General features: G+C 40.0%; 1 protein-coding gene across 3 annotated transcripts in view; it reads right to left on the reverse strand.

The window, feature by feature from the left end:
- Nucleotides 1–15,343: 15,343 nt before the first annotated feature.
- Nucleotides 15,344–22,077, reverse strand: part of CCDC15 (coiled-coil domain containing 15) — a 66,812-nt gene continuing 60,078 nt past the window's right edge. For 2 of the 3 annotated variants that reach the window (XM_037000936.2, XM_037000935.2), the window contains 3 exons: nucleotides 17,924–18,103; nucleotides 17,469–17,617; nucleotides 15,344–16,252 (listed from right to left, as the gene is read on the reverse strand). In XM_037000936.2, coding sequence (XP_036856831.2) covers nucleotides 16,185–16,252; nucleotides 17,469–17,617; nucleotides 17,924–18,103 — 397 coding nt within the window. In that variant the 3' untranslated portion in view covers nucleotides 15,344–16,184. Of the gene's footprint in view, nucleotides 16,253–17,468; nucleotides 17,618–17,923; nucleotides 18,104–22,077 lie in introns of those variants that run through there. The other variant, XR_005056667.2, reaches the window with a different exon arrangement.

A 22,077-nucleotide genomic window follows, 5' to 3' on the forward strand; every position in this document is an offset into this window, starting at 1 on the left:
GTAGTACCAATGGACAGACAAAAGGAAAAGAAGAAAAAACCATCTAGAAACACTGGCTGTATCCAGCTAAAGGATAAAGAAAGAGACAGCTAGCAATAAGCACCGTGGCTCCAGCCAAACACCACGGAAAACACCACTAATGCACTCCACTCCTATCCACAAAGGCAAAGTGGGGAGCCCCGAACTCCATTTGCACCTGGCTGTAAGGAGGTGACCCCCAACCCCACCATCAGGGTGGTGGCAGAGAGCTCCAAGGGAGAAGCCAGGACTTTCTCTGCCTTTCAGTGGTAATGAGCATTCTGCCCCACCACCAGGGTTTCAGTGGGGGACACAGGGGAGCAGTCAGGAGGCCCCCTCCCTTCCCTCCATGTACAGTGGCATCAGAGGAGCCCCCATCAGACAGAACCCCCACTCTCCAAGCAGGAATGAGGCGTCCATCTCCACTCCCCACTCCAGGGCTTTAATCGGGGTCATGTAGGCAGCCTGGATTTCTACCACCCACAGGGCAGAGGGGATTAAAAACATGATCCAAGTAACTACATGCTGTCCACTTTCTTAAAAAACTAAGCATACACCTACCATACAACCCATTAGTTGCACTCCTGGGCTTTTATCCCAGATGAATGAAAATTTCTGTCCATACAAACCTGTCCAAAAATGTTCGCAGCAGTCTTAACAGTAATACGATACTGGAAACAACCAAAATGTCCGTCAAAAGGTGAATAAACTGTGGTTCATCCATACCATTGAATACTACTCAGCAATAAAAAGGCACAAACTATTGATCTTCAAAGGCTTGGTGCTGAGTGAAAAAAAATCAGTCTCAAAAGGCCGTATACTGTGATGATGCCACTGAGATTAAATTCTAGAAATGATGAAATTATGGAGATGGAAAACAGATTAAGAGAATTTTAGGGGCCAAGGGTTGGTGGGGTGCAGGGGTAATGCCACAGGGGTAACAGGTTTGATTGCAGTGGTGTCTACATGAATCAACACATGGGGAAATGGCACATGTAGAAGAACTATAAGTACATATTATGCCCATGTCCACTTTCTGATTTTGGAATTGTCCTATAGTTGTATAAGATGTAAGCACTGGGGGAAATGAAATGGATGATGGGTACACAGGAGCTCTCAGAACTGTTTTTGCAACTTCCTGTGTATCTGTCATTATTTTATTAAAAGTTTGGTAAGAAGTGGGGGAAAAGCACAGCTTTGTTAACCTTCAAGTTTCTTCTAGTAGTTCTCAGGTTGCTAACTCTAGAAACATGTGATGACTGATATTTACCTTTCAAATATAGATCTTTTCTTTGGAGAATTTGCTCTGGAGTGGCATGGTCAGCTGTCCGTGTTAACTCGAGTTAACATCTAACTCACCCTCCTCATTAGAGTTTGGTATTACTCCTTAGATTCCAAGTTATCCTGACACTACTCTTATCTAACACCTTCCTCTGCCTGACTGGATGGCTAGGAGATAATACTCTTCCCCATTCCTCAGACAAATAAATGTGAGCTCACAGAGGAGAACAGGCATGCCTGAATCACACGATGATGATGGTGGAAAGATGAGATACCAGTTGTCCCCAAAGGCCACTGCAAAAGTATCAGATTCCTTCGCTGCACCTGGGGTACTGTGAAAATGCCTCCCTGCCTTACATAGCAGTTCCCTTTCATCTGCGATTGGGAATCTCTCTTTACTGTTGTGAAGCAAGAGGCACTAAACAAGAAGAACAGGTTGGGCAAAGGAAAATTGGAAATTGGGTTAGAAATCAGAAGCAGGTGACTTCGAAAAACTATGATACTTTTCACAGGCAAGAACTGGAAAGGCTTCCAGGGAAGAGTTTTCCTAGTAAGATTAAAGAAGTTCTGAATAAACAAACCAGTGCCCCACAGTAGAGACTGAATTCCTGCCACCCTGAGATACCTGGGTCAGCAAAGGCAGGCCCCAGATGTGGAAAAATTATCTTACGTATCTCCTCTGGTCCAGAATTTCTTCATAAAACCCAATAGTGCTGGCCTCTGCTCCCCGGCTCCTACTATACTGCTTGCATTCCTCGTCACGTACATAAAGGACAGGCTGCAAGATGCAGGAATCAAGCCCAAGACAGAAATTCCTCGAAGGAAAGAGTCCTACTCTAGGCCTGCCTTCTGAGAAACTCTTGCTCTCAGGCCGGCCTCCCTTCATCAGCATCAGCGTCATCTAACAGTTCCCTGTATGCCAAAGGGCGAGCCAGTAATTTCTCTCCATTACTGAGCACTCTTTCTAAACATTTTTTTCCCCTTCCTGCTGATGCATCTGGACAAGTTCTTCCCAGTTTGTAATGACAGCACTTCAGAGAGAGGGGATACACCCAGGGGCCTCTAGAAAAAACAGGGAATTCATTAGTTTCGTTCAAGTCCTGGTGTTGCATTATCAAGTCCTTCAAGTCTTTTATGTCCTTGTCTATTTATTGCAAAGACTGAAATTTCAGACACACATACACACACCTCAAAATTTTTAAATCCAGTCAGGTTGAAAACACATGAGCTATGAATGAACATACAGTCTGGTTAATTCGTGAGTATTTTAAAAGTCAAATCTGAGATTCCTTAAGAAAACTTGCAGCAAAACAAGTTTAAGAAGACCTGTGAGGTAAATTAATACCCTTGCTGCTCTTATATCAATGATCAGATCCAATCTAATGAGACCAGTCTTAGTTTGTGATCAAGAATAGCCTTTCTTTGAGACTATTTTTGATTAGAATAGGGGAGTTGGTAGAAAAAATTTTATGCTTCAGTAGAAAGCTATGCATTGTCTGGAGGACTGCTCTTGCAGGTCTGTGATTTTAGTCTATAGTCTTGATCTATAGCCTATAGTCTGTGATCATAGTCTATTAGCTTTGATCTAATTTATAATTCCACAAGTTATAAATAACAATGGAAAAGATCAGTTTGGTCTCCATTTGAACTTTCAACATTCCTTTTTCCATATAAATGAGGTTTTTTTGCCTTTTCCTTTTTCTTGGAACCAGTTATAACATCTGCTTATTTCTTTTATGAATTCAAGTCTTTTAACACATGTTCATTTTCATATCAACACATGTTCATTTTAATATCTGTGCGAGAGTCATGATTTTCTGCTTTTGCCAAAAATTGTCTTCTAAAATGTATGAACAATTCACCACATGGGGCAGAAAACTTATGTGCTACATTGAGTTTCAAGTAGTACCTTATGGTTGGGCAGGAGTAATGACTCCTGACAGGTAAGTTTTCCTAGATGAGGTGGTAGGAATACTTTGCCTCTGTGAGTAAAATTTGAAGACTGAGAATTAGAAGGACATTTTAGGCAAACAGAAGGCCTGTTCTTCCTCAGGGGCTCTTAGCCAGTGCCCAGAACCCTAGGGTCCCAAGGAGAGGCCAGACTCAATCCTGAGATCTGTGTAGGAGCAATACCCAGTTTGGAACCAGTCCCAGTGCATCTCCTCATATGTCATCCTACCTGGCAAGCCTTATATCCCAGCTGCTCAGCTGAGGAAAGGCTCCTGGCCAGCACAGGAGCACGAAGCATGCTGGTAGCTGAGATAACTGGTTCGTCAATTCAAGCAATGCGTCTTGGAACAAGCGTTACGACCTATTTCCTGTATGTCATATGGCAGAACTATACCAAGGCCTAAACAAAGCCCCACCCTCTGCTGCCTCGATAAGTCGGTGTGTAGTTGTATGTATCTTACTACAACTTACTTTCTGGAGCCAAATTAAGTTTCACTAACAGCTATTAATCTATGCATTTCCATTTTGCCAATGGTCAAGAGGAAGAGATGGGTTAGGGGTTCCGAAAATGTTATCAATAGAAAGATGTATATATAGCAGAGCATTAACTAAGGGTCCAGTTATCATTGTTTAGCTGCATCAGATGACATTCCTTCATGGATTTTCCAGCCTGAGCCACTACTATCTGTAAATCTATACCTACTATAAACTGTTACTTACTACAGACACAACAGTGTAAGCCACTAAATGTCAGTCTGCTCAACTAACAGCAAACAACTTTATGGTGGTCAGAGACCTGTGTCTGGCTAAACTGTTTCCTGCTGCACTGGGCGGAGCTCCAGTCCCGCTCTGCTTCAAACTCTTTCCCATGATGTTCCATTGTTAAGCTCACAGTCAGTCCTGCTCCCCACCTTACAGACATAGGTAAGCTCCCCCCGCTCCCCAGTCTCAGCTCTGTTCCTGGCCTCCCTCTTCTACTGTCCTGACCCAAGTCAACTGTAAGATAAAGAGGAGTTACCTTCAGTGGAACAAGACTCCCTGGCCCTGACCCCTAAAAGACAGAGCTGCACAACAGTCAGGTTTTATGCATAGAATAGAAAATCCTAATGAGTGACAGAAGACATGTTGGTCAGCTTCATGGCAATCGCTTTGAACTCCTTAGAGAAAACTCAGCGCCCACCTGAGAAAACAGGGCAAAGCATGTCCCCCGTCCTAGTGAACCATAACTCAGCCTTGGCAATGTAATAAGGTACGTGGCTCCTGTCGCAGGAGGGTACCTACAGTTTTAAGCCAGGAAAGATTTATTTATTTACTCATTTATTTATTACCCTTTTTATTGGAATACAGTTGATATACAATATTTTATTGGCTTTGGATCTACAATAGTGCTTTGACAATTATACACATAACTAAATGTTCACCGCGGTGAGTGTAGTTGCCACCTGTCACTGTACCAAGATTTGAACGTAGACATCTCAGTTCTCTGGTTGAGCAATAAAGGCACGATCATTTGCAATTTAAATGACACACCCATCCATTTGGCAACTAGGCAAACTCTCTTTCCTCACTTCTCCACCTTACAGAAATATCTGACTTCAGTAGCAGGAAGGCTCGTTGTAAGATGGAGCAAAGAAAACCAAACAGCCAAATGCAAACCTAATGTAAATACCATCACAGCTTAGGGACATGGGAGATTTTTTCTCTTGGCAAAGGTCAACTCGGACATCCCTGTGTTCCTGTGCCTACCTAGCTCATTCCCAGCTAAATGATCTGAAACACAGGATTCCAAGTGGAGCCGAAACAAGAGGAGAAGGCCTTGCCTCTTCCTGTCCTGAACATGTGCCAGGCGCTAGGCTAACCACTGCATATGCACCACCTTACTGAATTCTAACAACCCCGTGAGTAAGTGCTATTATTATTCCCATTTTGCAGATGATGAAACCGAGGCACAGGAAGTTTAAGGAACTTACTTAAGGTCACACAGCTGATGTGTGATGTGGCAGAACCAGGATTTAAACTGTGACCAACTACCTCACAGCACTAGGGCCTTTGAAAACAGAGCAACAAAGAGCTTTGAAAACAAAGAGAAATTTTTCCATCTCTAGAAGACTCCATTCAGAGGGAAGATACCAATATACATGACTTCTCCTGTCCCTGAGTCAAACCTTATAAATATTTTCTCTTACTCCCAAATCACCTTTAATTAAACTTCCATTTTGCTCTTTTTGTCATTTCTAATATTCTCCATGGTCTTTCACCCATGACCTTCTCAACTTTTATATGCCTGGGGATTCACCAAATGATAAGCCAGGTGACTGGGTGGCTATCTGATTACTCAGGAGGTGAGCTATGTTAGGAAACTTCTATACAGACCTGGCCTATTGGAATAAACCTATGTCTATTTAGTCAATCTTTCTTATAGAAAGGCCACAAAATACTGAGGCCTCTAGTTCCTAATCACCTAAAAACTACTATGTCAGAAGTCCCACAGCTAAAGGATCTGACTTTCCTACCTAAGTCTCCTATTATCTTGGGGGTGATGGGGCACAGGAGGACATTTATGACATTAGCAAGGTTATTTCCAGCCCAAGAGTTTTTGAGTAAAGTGTTTTCAAGAAAGTTCAAACATACACAAAAACAGAGCGAATAGCTATAAATTTCTGTGATGAAATCCCGACCCAGCCATCACCTAGATTCACTATTACTGAACTTGCTACCCCTACTTCATTTCTCTCATCTCATTTTGTTGAATTATTTTCAGGTACATCTCAAATGTAATTTTATTTCATGCCCATATACTTCTGTAACCATCTCTGCATAGGTATTTTCTTATATAACTATAAAGCCATTGTCCTGCCTAACAAAATGAATATTCAAATTCCTCTGATTGCTTCAAAGATGCCTTCTTCGGACTGTTTCTTCACATCAGAACCCAAACAAGGTCCATGCATTCTATTTAAAGGTCATTCTCTCTATATACCTGTCTTAATCTAGAGCCATCTCTCCATTGTTTCAATTCAAGCCAGGATTGCTTCCTCATGGAATGAATCCTCTGGGTTTCTGCTTTCTCATCATACAGTTTGTTTCCAACTCTTTCTTAATACCTGTAAATGGGATCCTCGTGGCTTTTCTCCTTACGTGTTATCTTCATCTAAGCCAGAATGTAGAAAATGAGTTGAATGACAAGTACCACTCTAAGAAGTTAATTCGTGACATGCAATGGATTCCTTAGGGCAGTAGGACTTAATTTTCTCCTGGAACCCAGATGAAAAAGTCTTAAAAACTTGATTGTATTCAGTTCCAACTTTTTCTTTTTTTGGCAAAAATACATCACAGTAGGCACTGTATGCTCCTTACTGCAGCACACCAAGAGACACAAGGTCTGCTTCTCTCACTTTCAGTGACATGAGGATGGAGTAGGGGACTCAGATGATGACAACGTCTAATAGTTTCATCCATTAATGATGGCTGTAGATGTTGGGGGAGGAGGGGACCTAAGGCCAGAATAGAGTAACTTCCACCAAGGGTGATCTCAGGGGCCTGGAAGGGATAAACTCATGACAAAGTATCTTAGTCAAAGGAATCCATTTGACTTTTCCCTGGCACACCCCTCTGATAGTGGTCAGTATTACTGAGACCAAGACCTGAGATGGGCCGTTCATTTCTACCTTATGAGAACTTTAAAAATCTAAGTCAACATAATCAGTCTTTTGCCAAGCAGAACAGGTCTAGCATGCCAGGGTAGCAGTTGCTCTTATCTTCCTCTATAATATTCCCCATCTCCCAATCTTTTTTTTTTCTGAGAAGCATGAAAAAAATGTCCAAGATTGGACACAAAGCAAACTGTGGCAACTACTCTTAGAGGGAAACTAAAGGAAGTACTTTGCTTCCAAAAACAGAATCTATGTAAATAAACAGAAAAGTAGTGCCTGCTAGCTCCTTTATCACACCTTAGGTGGTTAGAAGATATAAAAGCGGCATTTTCTTGCCCCTGCATCCAGTGGGGAGTCAATAAAATTGTTGACAATCTTGTTCCTGCCCATTGTAAAAGGGCTAAAAAGCTAAGGATGAGGCCTGTACAATTAAGTTATCAAAGCAATCGGAGCAAGCTGTTTTAGGTTGGACTACCTGAAAAAATGTGTCATGTACCAGCTTTGTGGTCATTTTTGATACAGAAAAACAAGTACATGAATATCCTCTGCTACTACCATAATCCTGGAAATGCCATATTCCCTCTCTTGGCATGGATTCTGTGAGCTGCTCAAGTTCCCCTCTAGGGAGCAGCATGGCTGAGCTTCCCCGGTTTCAGCCTCTCTTGCTGGACATATGCCCATATTTTCCTGTATCCTCCTGTTCTGCCCTCCTGTTTCACTGTGACCTACTGAATTTTCACCTGCTCTGACAACAAGATCATGTTGGGGTCAAGAGTAGAGGAGAATGAATCTGCCCCACCCTTATCTCACTGACCACAGGTAAAACTTACCTCTAGTCAGCATGGAAAACAAATGAAATGGAAACCTTGAGGGTGAGGTCAAAACTATAAAACAATACATTCATAGAATGTTGGAGCTGCACAGGAGATGGAAGGTCACTTAGAATAACCCTCTTATCTTGCAGAACACCGTAACCAAGAAAAATCAAATTATTTATCACAATCAGAGTCACAATGAGAAAATGGAAAATGAATAAAATGATGTCTAAAGACTTTCTGAGTAAAGATAAAAAACTTTAGGCAAAGCTACTAATTGTGTAGAACTACTTGGAAGTTTTAAAACAATACTTTGCTCATTCATTTAACAAATATTTACTGAGAGCCTATTATGTTCCAGGCAGAGTCTTAAGAAGTGGCAAAAACTCTTCCCTCATGGAGCATACAAGCCCGTGGCAAGAGAGAAAATAAAAAGTACAGCAGGGAAAGGTGATAGGGGGTACCTGAGTGGTCAGTGGGTAGGAGGGCTGCATTTTCAAACAGGATGATCAGGGAAGCCCTCTAAGACATGAAGCAGACAAGAAAGTGGGCCAAACACCATCTAAGGAAGAAAGGTCCCCAGGCAAAGCAAACAGCAAGTGAAAAAGCCGGCAAGTAAGTGTCCCTGGAATGTTCGTGGAGGCACAAGGTCATGAGGCTGAGCAGAATGAGCAAGGAGATACAGCAGGAGATAAAGCCTCAAGTCATTGGGACCAGATTTTATAGGTTCTTGTATGACACTGTAAGGATTCCAGCTTTTCTAAGTAAAAGGAATTGCCAAAGGAGACTTTGAGCAGAGGAGTGACATGATCCTGCTTTATCTGAAAGGACTGCGCTGGCTGTGATGCTAAGAACTGTCCGTAAGACGGCAAAGACACAAATAAAACCAAGCTGGAGGCTGTTGCAATACTCAGGTAAGACATAATGACGGCTCAGATCAGCGATGTAGCGGGGCAGATGCTGAAAACCAGTTGTGTTTTAAATATATGTTCAAGGTGGAGCTAATGAGGATGGGGTGTGGATTGTATAAGAAAGACAAGAGTGAAGGTTGGCTCCATGCATTTTTGGCCAGAACAACTAGAAGGATGGAGCTGTCGCTTGTTGAGATGGAGAAGGAGGAGATCAGAAGGTTGGTTTTGGGATGTGTTAAGTTTGGCTGCTGTATTGAGAAAGCACAGGAGGTGCAAGCAGAGAAATTGCTTAGGCAACACAATAATCCATGAGAGAGGTGTGAAGGTGGTTTGGAACAGGAGTCTGGCAGTAGGAGTATAATGAACACAAAATATATTTTGAAGGTAGAGCTGACATAGTTTGCTGATGAAGTGCTAAAGGGTGAAAGAGAGGGAAGTCAATGATTTTTTCAAGTTCTTGGCCTCAATAACTAGACAGATGGACTTGCTGTTAACTGGTGAGGGAACAACTGTAGGAAGAGCGAATTGGACATAAACTGACAACGTGGAGATGACAAGTAGGAAGTCAGGGTTATAACAGTTTGAGGTTTCAGGGATGCGTCTGGACCAGAGATCCTAATTTGGGAGTAAAGAGTATGTAGACAATATTAAAGCCATGAGACTAAAAGAGATCACCAAAATAGCAAGTGTAGATAGAAAAGAAGTCCAGGAACTGAGACCTGGGACACTGATACTAAGACTGGACATGGGGAAAACACAGCAAAGGAAAATTCAGAAGTGATGGCATTGAAGTTGGAAGAAAGATAAAAAATCTTTGGTGTTGTGAAGCCAGGTGACAACGTACTTCAAAAAACCAGAGCGATCAGTCATGTTTAATTCTGTGAATGGGTCAGGATGAAGTCTGAGAATGACCACCGGCTTTAGCAATGTGGAAGTCATTGGTGACTTTGGAAAGAACATTTTCATTGGAGAGACAAAGGCAAATAGCCTTACTGGAATGTGTTTAAGAGACAATGTGAGCAGAACACAAGCGGGAAAGTGTAGGCAACTCAAGGACTTTGTTATGAAGCCTGGTGATGGCTGAGAGTGAATGCGGGGTAGAGAAAAGTAGCTTTCTTTTCCTTTCTTCCTCCCTCCCTCCACCCCTCCTTTCTTCTGTCCCTTTTGCTTTTACTTGGTTGTTTTTTAAATGGGAGCAGGTTTATGTACTGGTGGAACACTCTTATAGTCAGGGGGAAATTACAATGCAGAGAGAAGGGGAGGAAATGGGGAGGCAATATCCTTGAGTAGGTAGAAGGGAATTGGATCTGGCCGCCAGCGAGAGCAGGCCCAAGACAGGAGAACAACCTTATTGACAGGAAGCTTTAACAGTTCACCTTCATTAACAGTAATTCAGACAGACAGGTAGGTACACAGCGGGAGGGAGCTTGGGGACATTCGGTTTGGGCTGCTTGTGTTTTCTGTGAGACAGGAAGCACTGTCACTAGCTGAGAGTGTGTATGAGGAAAGACCTACAGGAAGTTCGAGGAGAGTAAAGAAGCGAAACAATGACCTGGAAAAGTGTTCTTCAACCATCTTTCGCTTGAAATGTCTGCCATCAACCCTATTTGAAATAGTGGGCCCAGATTTAATACTGTTCTTCCCCCCAAGAAATTGAAATCCTAAGTTAAGCTCACTGCTTATCTTCAGGCCTCTTCTTCCTGCTAAGTCTCTGCTAATAGAAAAAGCTTGTAGAATTTGCCCTCCCAAGTGTGACTTCACAGACTTGTAATTCAGGCAAACAGATCCCAGGCTCCTCTCCAAATCACATCCATCCATTTCAAACAGGATTCGCCACTCTAAGGGTCACATGACTCAGACTTCCTCCTTGGCGGCTAACTATCCCAGCATCCTCTAAACCCACAAAAAGGAATCATTAGACACTACATGTGACCAAACTATAATGGAAAAACATACTCCATTCTCGGGTGAGATTTATGCTCAAAGACTGAAGCTAGACAAAGAAGTCTGGAAAGCTCCCTAGTCCCATGAGAAATCTAATCCCATCAGCATCGACTTAATGTTAATTTTTGATGTCAGACAAGTTAATTCACCTATTTCAGATAACCAAACAAAAAGAAAAAAAGAAAAAAAAATAGAACAAAACAGCAAAACACTTGTCATATAAGATGAAAGAAAAAATAAACAAGCAAAAACCAGTACAACTTATCCCAGGACTGAAAGGTTGGTTTAACATCTGAAAATCAATTAATGTAATACATATTCTTAATAGGAAAAAGAATAAAAACACATGACAATCTTAATAGATGCAGAAGAAAGCATTTGACAAAATCCAATACCTTTTCACAATAAAAACACTCAACAGACTAGTAATAGAAGGGAACTTCTTCATATAATAATTGCCTCAAATAGTTGCCTAATCAAGAGCAATCCATAGCTAATTTCATACATAATGGTAAAAGACTTAATTCTTTCTCCCTAAGATCAAGAACATGATAAGGATGTCCACTTCATCATTTCTATTCAACATTGTACTGGGTGTTCTACCCAGGGCAACTAGATAAGGAAAAGAAATAAAAGGCATCTAACTTGGAAAGGAAGAAGTAAAACTATCTCCATTTGCAAATGAGAATATCTTACATATAAAAAAAGCCCTAAGATACCCCCTAAAAAACTATTAGAAGTAAAATATGAGTTCAGAAGTTTGCAAGACACAAGAGCAATATACAAAAATCAATTGTATTTCTATATACTTAGGATAAACTGAAAATAAAATTAAGGAAACAACTCTATTTAAAACAGCATCAAAAAGAATGAAATATTTTGGAATAAATTTAACAAAGAAAGTACAAATTTTATTCTCTGAGAACTATATAACACTGCTGAAAGACATTAAAGACTTGAATGAAAATGATATCTCATGGTCATGAATCAGAAGGCAATAAATGACCTACAGATACAATGCAATCCTTATCAAAATCTCTGCTGGCTTATTGGCAGAAAGGTGATCTTAATAGTTGTATATGAAAAAAATGAAACAATAACAAAATATTTTGAAAAAAAAAAACTAAGTTGGAGGGTTCACACTTTCCAACTTCATAATTTACTACAAAGCTACAGTAATCAAGACAGATTGTAGTGACAGAAGGATAAATAGATTCATGAAACAGAACTGAGAGTTCATAAATAAACCCCTACATTAATGGTGTATCAATTTTCAACAAGTGTCAAATCAATTCAATAATGTCAATAATTTTATGAACAAATATATAACGGGATAACTGGATATCCTCATGCAAAAGAATGAAATTGGACCTCTATCTAACCCCATACACAAAAATTAACTCAAAATAGATCACAGACCTAAATGTAAGAACTAAAACAATAAAACTTTTAGAACACATATGCATAAATCATTGTGATCTTGGATCAAGAATAGGAGAAAGCAACAAAAGAAAAAGTAGATGAATTAGACTTCATCAAAATTCAAAATTTTTGTGCTGCAAAAAAAACCCACTAAGAAAGTGAAAAGATAATCCTCAGAATGGGAGAAAATATTTGCAATTCTTATGTGTAATAAGGGACCTGTATGTTGAATATATTAATAACCCTAACTCAATAATCAAAAGATAAATAACCCAATTACAAAATGGGCAAAGGATCTCAAAAGACAATTCAGTATATGAAAAGATGGTAACATTATTAACCATCAAGAAAATGCAAATTAAAACCACGTGAGATATCACTTCACACACAATAAGATAGCTATAATTAGAGACAGATAATGACAAGTGTTGGAGGATGTGAAAAAATTCAAACTCTTATATACCATTGGTAGGAACATAAAATGGTGCAGGTGCTTTGGAAAACGGTTTTCAGCTCCTCAGATTGTTCAACAACCACATGACCCAGCAAATCCAATCCTAGATATATACCCAACAAAAATGGAAACACACATCCACAGAAAAATTTGTAAACAAATAGTCATAGCAGCATTATTCATAATAGCCAATTAATAGAAATGTAATAGCCAAATGTTTATAGTTGATAAATGGGTAAATGAAAAGTGGTATATCCATTGGGTAGAATATTATCCAGCAATAAAAAGCAATAAAGTACTGATACATGCTACATGGATCAATCTTAAAAAAATGAAAGACTCAAATCACACACACATACACACACACACAAAACCCATCTATTGTATGATTCCATTCATATGAAAAGTCCAGAATAAGCAAATCCATAGAGAAATGAAAGTAAGTTGATGATTGCCTAAGGCTAAAGGAGGAAAGAATGGTAAGTGACCACAAATGGGCATGGATTTTTTTTAAATTAAAAAACTTTACTTGTGCTATAAAAAACACATAACCTAGAGTTTACCATTGTGACTATTTTTAAGTGTACAGTTCAGTAGTGTTTAGTATATTCACATTATTGTAAAACAGATCTCCAGAATATTTTCATCTTGTAAAACTGAAACATTACCTGTTAAACAACTTCCCATTGTCCCTTCCTCCTAGACCTTGGCCACCATTCTTCTACTTCCTCTCTCTGTGAATTTGACCACTCTAGCCTCCTTACATGGGTGGAATCAGAGTGTTCCTTTTGTGACCTGTTTACTTTGTGTTGCATTATGTCCTTAAGGCTCATACATATTACAGCATGTAACAGGGTTTCTTTCCTTTTTAAGATGGAGTAATATTCCATTGTATATATAAATGACATTTTGTCTCCCCATTCATCTGTTGATGGACACTTGGGTTTTTCCACCTTTTGGCTATTATGAGTAATGCTGCTATGAACATAGGGGTGCAAATGAATGTTTGAGCTTCTGCTTTCAATTATCTGGGATTAATATGCAGAAGTGGGATTGTTGGTTCATGGGAGCATCTCTTCAGAGTGACAGAAGTGTTCTAGAATTTGACAGCAGTGATGGTGGCACAACCCTAGAATATACTAAGAACCACTGAATTGTACATTTGAAATGCATGAATCATATGGTACGTGAATTAAATCTCAAAGCTGTTAAAAAAATAAAACTCTTACAGGCTCTATCAAGGAAATAGTTACTTAAGAATTTTGACTGAGCTAGATAATTAATATGGTTAAATTACCAGTCAGTCTGGTCACACAGGTAATTTTGATTCTTATTTTCAATGACTTACCTAGATGTTTAGGTGGTTTTTAAGACATACTTAAGTGATTCTTCAACATTGATCAGGAGAGGAAGTAAGAAAAAGAAACTGTCAGCATCTGTCTTTTAATTCACAGTATTAAATCATTTCATATTTTGTATCTGGAAATACTTGAATAACAAATTTGACTTCCATGAGATGGTGATGTAGTAAGATCCTGACAGAGCTCACTTCCTCCCATAGACACACCACTATCTTACACCATATACAGAAATCAATTCAAAATGGATTAAAGACTTGAATGTAAGATTTGAAACCATATACATCCTACAAGAAAACATGTGTCGAGTTCCTTGACATCAGCTCAGTGATTTTATTTTTCGATGTGACTCTGAAGGCGAGAGAAACAAAAACAATAATAAACAAATGGGATTATATCAAACTAAAAAGCTTTTGCACAGTGAAGGAAACTATCAATAAAATGAAAAGGCAACCTACTGAATGGGAGAAGACATTTGCAAATCATATATCCAATAAGGAGTTAATACACAAAATATGTTAAGAACTCATAAAACTCAATACTAATAAAAAAATACCCCCAAAATGGCAGAAGATCTGAATAGACATTTTCCAAAAAAAGAAATACAGATGTTCAACAGGCACACAAGGAGATGCTCAGCAGCACTAATAATTGGAAATTCAAATCAAACCTCAATGAGATTTCACCTTACACTTGTCAAAATGGCTACTATCCAAAAGATAAGAAATAGCAAGTGTTGGTGAGGATGTAGAGAAAAGGGAACCCTCCTACACTGTTGGTGGGAATGTAAATTGGTCCAGCCACTATGGCAAAAAGTATGGAGGGTCCTCAAAAAACTAAAAAAAACTACTACCACACAATCCAGCAGTCCTGCTCCTGGGTATCCATCCAAAGAAAACAAAACAAAACACTAATTCAAAAAGATGTATGCATCCGTATGTTCATTGCAGCATATTTATAATAGCCAAGATATGGAAACAACCTAAGTGTCTATCAATGGCTGAAAGGATTAAGAAGATACAATATATATATGCAGTAAAAATATATACACATACAATGGATTACTACTCAGCCATAAAAAGGAATGAAATCTTGTGATCTGCAACAAGATGGACCTTGAAGGCATTACACTAAGTGAAATATATCAGACAGAGAGAGAGAAATAACATGATTTCACTTATATATGCAATCTAAAACAAACAAACAAAACTCAGACTCAAGAAATATAGAGAACAGATTGTGGTTGCCAGGGGAAGTGGGTTGGGGGTGGGGATGGTGAAATAGGTGAAATAGGATCAAGAAGTAGAAACTGCCAGTTATAAAATGAGTAAGTCATAGGGATTAATATATAGCATGGGGAAATAGTCAATAATGTTGTATTAACTTTGTATAATAGGGGGACAGATGGTTACTGGATTTATTGTGGTGATCATTTCACAATATAGCCAAATATCAAATCCTTATGTTGTACATCTGAAATTAATACAAGTGTGTGTCAATTATATCTCAATTTAAAAAAAAGAAAAAGAACAACAAATTTACATTAACAATAGCAATTTTTATTTCATCTGCTCTGTAGGTGTACCATTCACCAGATTTTGTACAGACAGGGAAATAAGGCAAGGCTCTATTCATTTTGACTTCAGATTCACTTTTTGAAATGTCATTCAAAATTATTTCACACAGAAGATGCTCAAAAGACAGAGGGCTAGAGGGCTTATTTGCCTTTTGTTTTTTTTGCAATAAACAATTATAAAATTAAAAAGTTTCATGCCCAGTGTCACTGAATGGGGAAAGGTAATAAATTTTTAAAAAGGAGAGAAAAATTTTAAGATAAAAAATGTATCATTTCAACTCTTCTCAACTGTTATCCACAACTAGAAAAGATAACAGCAATACAGATGGCCACTGATGAGCAGAAACCCATTTCATCATCATCTTTTGTTTCATTCAGATATTCAATTTTGACAAGATTCAAAGACAGTTTTAGAAAGTCAATAAGTGAGATAATCTCAAAAGATTTCTTATGATCTCCTCTGATCAGAACATAGTAAAGTAAGAGAAACCTTACTGGTCTGACTGATCATCTTTAAAATAATAGGCTCCATATGCTTTACAGCAAAGTGACAAGTTTAGAAGTCAACTTTCAATCTTGCTCCCAAGTGGAAATTCAAACAGTCTAATTATAGAGATAGCTGTTAGGTGGGACAGTCTTTCTTTCTTCTTTCTACGCTGCATGTTTTATGCACTTTAACAGCTTTTCCTAAATAATCTCCTGGGGTTGTTTAAGTGCAGGCTGAAATATGGTCGATTTCAAATTCTTATTTTGGATTTTTCAAACTCCGTCTGTGTGCATAAGCGAAATTGAGAATGGCGACTCAAAGAGCTGAGCTCTCCTCAGGGATATCACAGGAATTGATGACTGAACGCAGTGCCTGCATATATGCTGCAAATAAAGGTTTGCATAGTGATGAATGAAGTCAGATTTTAAACAACTTTCCCAGTCTTCTCCCTCTTAGCACTGCTTCTCTACCCAGTACAAACTTTATCCACTGAATAAACATTTATTGAGTACTTACTGCATGCCAAACACTCCATGGGGAAAGAAATGATCATGGAGAGGATGGACACAAAAATAGCAAAACTGCACTGTAATACTTCCAAACCAGAGACACATACAGAATGTCATCACAGAATGAAGTTTGGAATGGATGAAGAACAATCTAGTAGGGTAGAAAAGATTTTTGTAAGTAGTAATATTTGAGATGGACTTAAAGGATTAATAAGAATAAAGGAAGGGAGGCAAAGCAGAGAAATGAGTGAGTGAGGTGCACAAGGTGTAAGAAAATGACATGTCTTGGGTTAGCAAGTTTGATGAAGCTGGAGTGTCACTTGGGGCAGCATATATGTGGGTACTACATTCAGACAGATCATATGCCAAATATGCCATGCATTTTGTGCTATCATGTCAAACTCATTTCAGGATAGGGGAATGGCATGATTTTTTTAAAAAATATAACTCATAGTTTATCATAATTGATAAACTCACATCACACTAGGGGCACTAGGAATATAAATGCTGACAGTATTTTTACTGTACGCATGCAGCATAAATAATCTTATTACTATGTAATCAATATATTTAACAATGGACAGGTAACAGAAACATTAGTGAGAACAGAAAGGATTCCATTTTTTTTCTAGCTGGGATTTCTGATAAGATAGAGTTTATACTGGTCTGAATCATTTTCCTCAGTGCCCCCTGATAGAATAATGTGGATATACAGGGTAATAAATCTGTGCTAGATAACTTTAAAGTATTTGGATAGCAGGAAATTCAACTGCACAGAAGCCTAACTTGAATGGCTATAAAAGGCAAACTAATATTCTTCATTTCCAAGAAGACTTGGAACCCAGGTCTGTACAGCAGAGCGAGCTGGGAACAACCCCAGTACAAATGCAGACAGGAAGGTAACAGGCCTCAAAGAGAAATATAACTCACTGTAATTATTTTTACTGAATCAGAGTTATTTTGTAAAGGGGTTATAACAGTCTCTGATATACAGTAAGCACTCAATAAACGCTAATTTAATATTATTACTACTTTTGTTGTTGTTGTTTTAGTAGCCACCAGGCTCCAACCATTTCTTCAAGAAACTTACCTCTGTGGTTTTTATAGAAAATACAATTGTTGGCACAGGTGTCAGGATGGGCATCCCAAAAACCAGGACCACAGCAGCACAGTGCAGGTAACGTGACATTGTACAGCCGCATTTTCTCCTGGATCTGGACTCTTAAAGCTTCTACGTATCTATAAAAATACAGCATGATCAGGAACAGAGAATCACTAGGAAGGCGATGAGCATGAGTCCTTATTTTACTCCCAGCTTTAACTGTTAAAACTATTTCATATCTTTGTGCCTCAACTCTTCCACTTTGTACTGGGGAGCACCACTGGGAAAACCGTAATGCTCTCCCCAAGAAGTATAAGGCAAGAAGTCTGTACCCCCAAAAGCAAGAAAAGACACAGTCAGCTCTCTTGTAAGGAAAATGAGAACATTGACGCATAACAAGTCCCCTCCAGAGGCAGAAGTTCACGCAAAACATTTCCGAGCACCTCTGGAATTCCTTGTCTTTCTGTTGTTGCTGTTTTTCTCTGGCTCCTTTGATTTCCTCAAGTTGTAGCTGAGCTAATTTATCACTCATATTCTCCCCTGAACATGGCTCTTCTTGCAAGTTCATTCTTAATATCCTCTGCTCTTCAGCATGATGTTGTTGCTCTTTCTTTTTCTTAATTCTGAAAATAAAATCATGATATGACTAGGAATTTCACAAAATCATTACTAAGAATTAGCTTCTACCTCCAAATAACTAAAGAAATTCCCAGAAACAAGAGAGTCAAGGCAATCAGTTTAACACCCCTAGAATAGTCTCAAACATTCCTGCTGGCTGACTTGACTTTATCCTGCAGCTCATGTATGTACATGGCCTCTCAGATGGAATGACCACTGGTTCTGTAAGGACACACGCAAGAGCTTTCTTGGGTAGACAGGACTTCTGCTTTTAGCAAAAATGTTGTAAAAGGGACCAGATCTGCCCTCCTACCTTAAACAGACAAAGAAATAAATAATCAAATCAACTAACAAGACAAAATACAAAAAAGAATGATTTTTCAGACTCTGGACATCAGGCAACAAAAAACTGTGATCTCTGACAGATGGGAAACAAATGAAAGACTGCCAGAGCTTACTGACTTGGGAAGGTTTCTGGGCAGCAGCACAGGGCAGGGGAGTTGAGGTAGTGCCTGGTGGGCTCCCTGAGTTGAGGAGATGGAGCTGAAAGTGCAGGGACACAAAGGCAGCTACAGATCATAAGACAGAATAGGATAGAGGAGAGAGCTGCTCAGAAAGAGAACCCCCGAGATCTGCAAAGGGTCTCCTAATATACAGCACAGCACTGCACATGTGTGTGAGGAAATGACGTGAGGCTAAGGACAGAGCCATCCAACAGGGTCACAAGGAACAGTGCCTGCACTCACACAGCAGGGAATAGTGCCTGTTCCCACCAGTCAGACTTCGCTGGTCAGGCCCTGGGTAGAGTTTTCAGGAAGAGCTTATCTCAGTAGTGTAGAATAATGATTAGTCCTACACTGAGCACTGCCCCAGACACACCTAACACACTGTGAAAGCAAAGCCCCAAAGTAACCTAACTGCATCTCAAAACAAAGCTCAGGAATATTTATAAAAATACAAAAATATCCAGCAGCCAACAAAGTAGAATTCACAATGTTGAACATCTAATCAAAGATTAACAGGCATACAAAGGTGCAGGAAAACACCTCATAATGAAGAGAATAATCAAACAAAATCAACCTAGAACTGATAGTTACTAGAATTAACACAGGACATTAAAATTGTTATTACATTCTACAAGTTCAAAAGCATAAGATACAAAAAAGATTGAAATCAAATTTCTCAAGAAAACAATTTCTGAGAAAAAAATACACTGGAGAATAAGCCTCTATCTACTAAAGCAATGGAATCACTAGTTAATTTTCCAAAACAGAAAGCACCAGACAATATGGGTTCACCAAGAAGGATGAATTATACCAATTCTCTACAACTTTGTTCAGAGGATAGAAACTGAAGCAATATTTCTTAACCTCATGATAGAGGCCAGCACTACCTTAATTCCAAAGGCAGACAAAGATAATACAAGAAAATAAAACTACAGACCAGTATTTCTCATGAACATAAAGGCAAAAATCCTTAAAAATATTAGCAAATTAAGTCCAACAATGTACAAAAAGAATTATATGTGATGACCAAGAAGGATTTATCCCAGGAATGCAAGGCTGGTTCAACATGAAAAAAATCAGTTGATGTAATCTATCACATTAACAGGCTAAATAAGAAAAATCACATGATCCTATAAATAGATGCAGAAAAAGCATTTGACAAAATACAATACCATTTATGATAAAAACTCTCAGTAAACTAGGAATGAAGGGGAACCTCCTAACTTGATAAAGAATGTCTACAAAAAATCTACAGCTAACATCATCCTCAAATGTGAGAAACTAGACACTATGCCACTAGTATCAGGAACAAGGTAAGGATGTCCCCTCTCACCACTCCTTCTCAACACAGTATTAGAAAGTACTAGCTAATGCAATAAGGCAAAAATAAGAGATAAAAGGTATACAAATTGGAAAGGAATAAATAAAACTGTCTTTGTTCCCACGTGACATGGTTATCTATGTTCTTCCCAACCTGATCTATAGATTCAATGTGATCGCAATAAAAATCCCAGCAAATTATTTTATGGATGTTGACAATTTCATTCTAAAGTTTATATGGAGAGGCAAAATTCCCAGAATAGCCAACTCAATATTGAAGATGTTGGAGGACAGACACTACTTGACTTCAAGACTCACCACAAAGTTAGCAGTTATCAAGACAGTGTGGTAATTGGTTAAAGAACAGACAAATGAACAGTAAGACAGAACAGAGAGCCCAGAAATAGAGCCACATAAATATACTGATCTTTGACAAAGGAGCAGAGGCAATACATGGAGCAAAGATAGGCTTTTCAACAAATGGTAAGGGAACAACTGAACATGCATGTGCAAAAAAAAATAGATCCAGACACAGACCTTAACCCCTCACAAAAATTAACTCAAAACAGGCCATAGAGCTAAATGTAAAACATAAAACTATAAAACTCCTAAAGGATACATTAGGAGAAAATCCAGACTATCTTGGGTATAGTGATGGACTTTCTGGATATAATATTAAAGGCAAGATCCATAAAAGAAACAGTTGAGGGGCGGGAGCCAAGATGGCGGCGTGAGTAGAGCAGTGGAAATCTCCTCCCAAAAACACATAGAGCTATGAAAATATAACAAAGAAAAATCTTCCTAAAATAGAGACCACAGGACACAGGACAACATCCAGACCACATCCACACCTGCAAGAACCCAGCGCCTTGTGAAGGGGGTAAGATACAAGCCCCAGCCCGGCGGGACCCGAGCGCCCCTCCCCCCGGCACCCGGCGGGTGGAGAGAAACCGGAGCAGTTTTTTTTTTTTTTTTTTTTTTTGGCGAGCGCTTTTTGGAAGCCTTAGAGGGACGGGCCCCCGTTGCTGGGGAGGCAGGGTGGCGGGACCGGTGAGGAGGTGCCTGGGAACAGCGCCGGAGGACAAAGAATATCCCGCGTTTCTCCCTGCGAGACCTGGGGGCGGGTGCCTGAGACCGGTGCCTGAGGACGGAGGAGGTCGCGCGTTTTTCCCCTTTTTTTTTTTTTTCTCTTTTTGGCAAGCGCTTTTTGGAAGCCTTGAAGGGACGGGGACCCCAGTGCTAGGGAGGCACGGTGGCGGGACTGGTGAGCGGGTGGCTGGGACCGGCGCCTGAGGACAAAGAATATCCCCCGTTTTTCCCTGCGGGACCGGTGGGCGGGTGCCTGAGACCGGCACTTGAGGACAGAGGAAATCGCGCGTTTTTCCCCTTTTTTTTTTCTCTTTTCTGCGAGTGCTTTTTGGAAGCCTAAAAGGGACAGGGACCCCGGTGCTAGGGAGGCAGGGCGGCGGGACTGGTGAGCGGGTGCCTGGGACCGGCACCTGAGGACAAAGAATATCCCGCATTTTTCCCTGTGGGACCGGTGGGTGGGTGCCTGAGACCAGCACCTGAGGACGGAAGAAATCGCGCGTTTTTCCCCTTTTTTTTCTCTCTTTTTGCCAAGTGCTTTTTGGAAGCCTTGAAGGGACAGGGACCCCGGTGCTAGGGAGGCAGGGCGGCAGGACTGGTGAGCGGGTGCGTGGGACCAGTGCCTGAGGACAAAGAATATTGAGCGTTCCTTCCCTGCGGGACCGGTGGGTGGGTGCTTTTTGGAAGCCTTGAAAGGACAGGGACCCTGGTGCTAGGGAGACAGGGCAGCAGGACCAGTGCGCGGGTGCCTGGGACCGGCACCTGAGGAAAAAAAAAAAAATCGCGTGTTTTTTCTTTTTTTTTTCCTTTCTGTTCCCTCTCTCATTGTTGCTGTTGTTGTTTTGGTTTGGAGAGTGCTTTTTGGAAATCTTAAAGGGGCAGGACAGGTCACTTAGACCAGAAGCAGGGAATCTGGGGATCTCTGGGCACTCTAACCCCCTGGGCAGCAGGGAGCACAGAGGCCCCTTACGGAGATAAATAGTCTCCTGGCTGCTCCCCCTCTAACGGGGCTCCACCATTTTGGAGGAACAGCCCCAGCCAGGCCAAGCCCACAGCAACAGTGGAGA

This window comes from Manis javanica, chromosome 6 (genome assembly GCF_040802235.1).
Source record: "Manis javanica isolate MJ-LG chromosome 6, MJ_LKY, whole genome shotgun sequence".
In the NCBI taxonomy this organism is placed as follows: domain Eukaryota; kingdom Metazoa; phylum Chordata; class Mammalia; order Pholidota; family Manidae; genus Manis; species Manis javanica.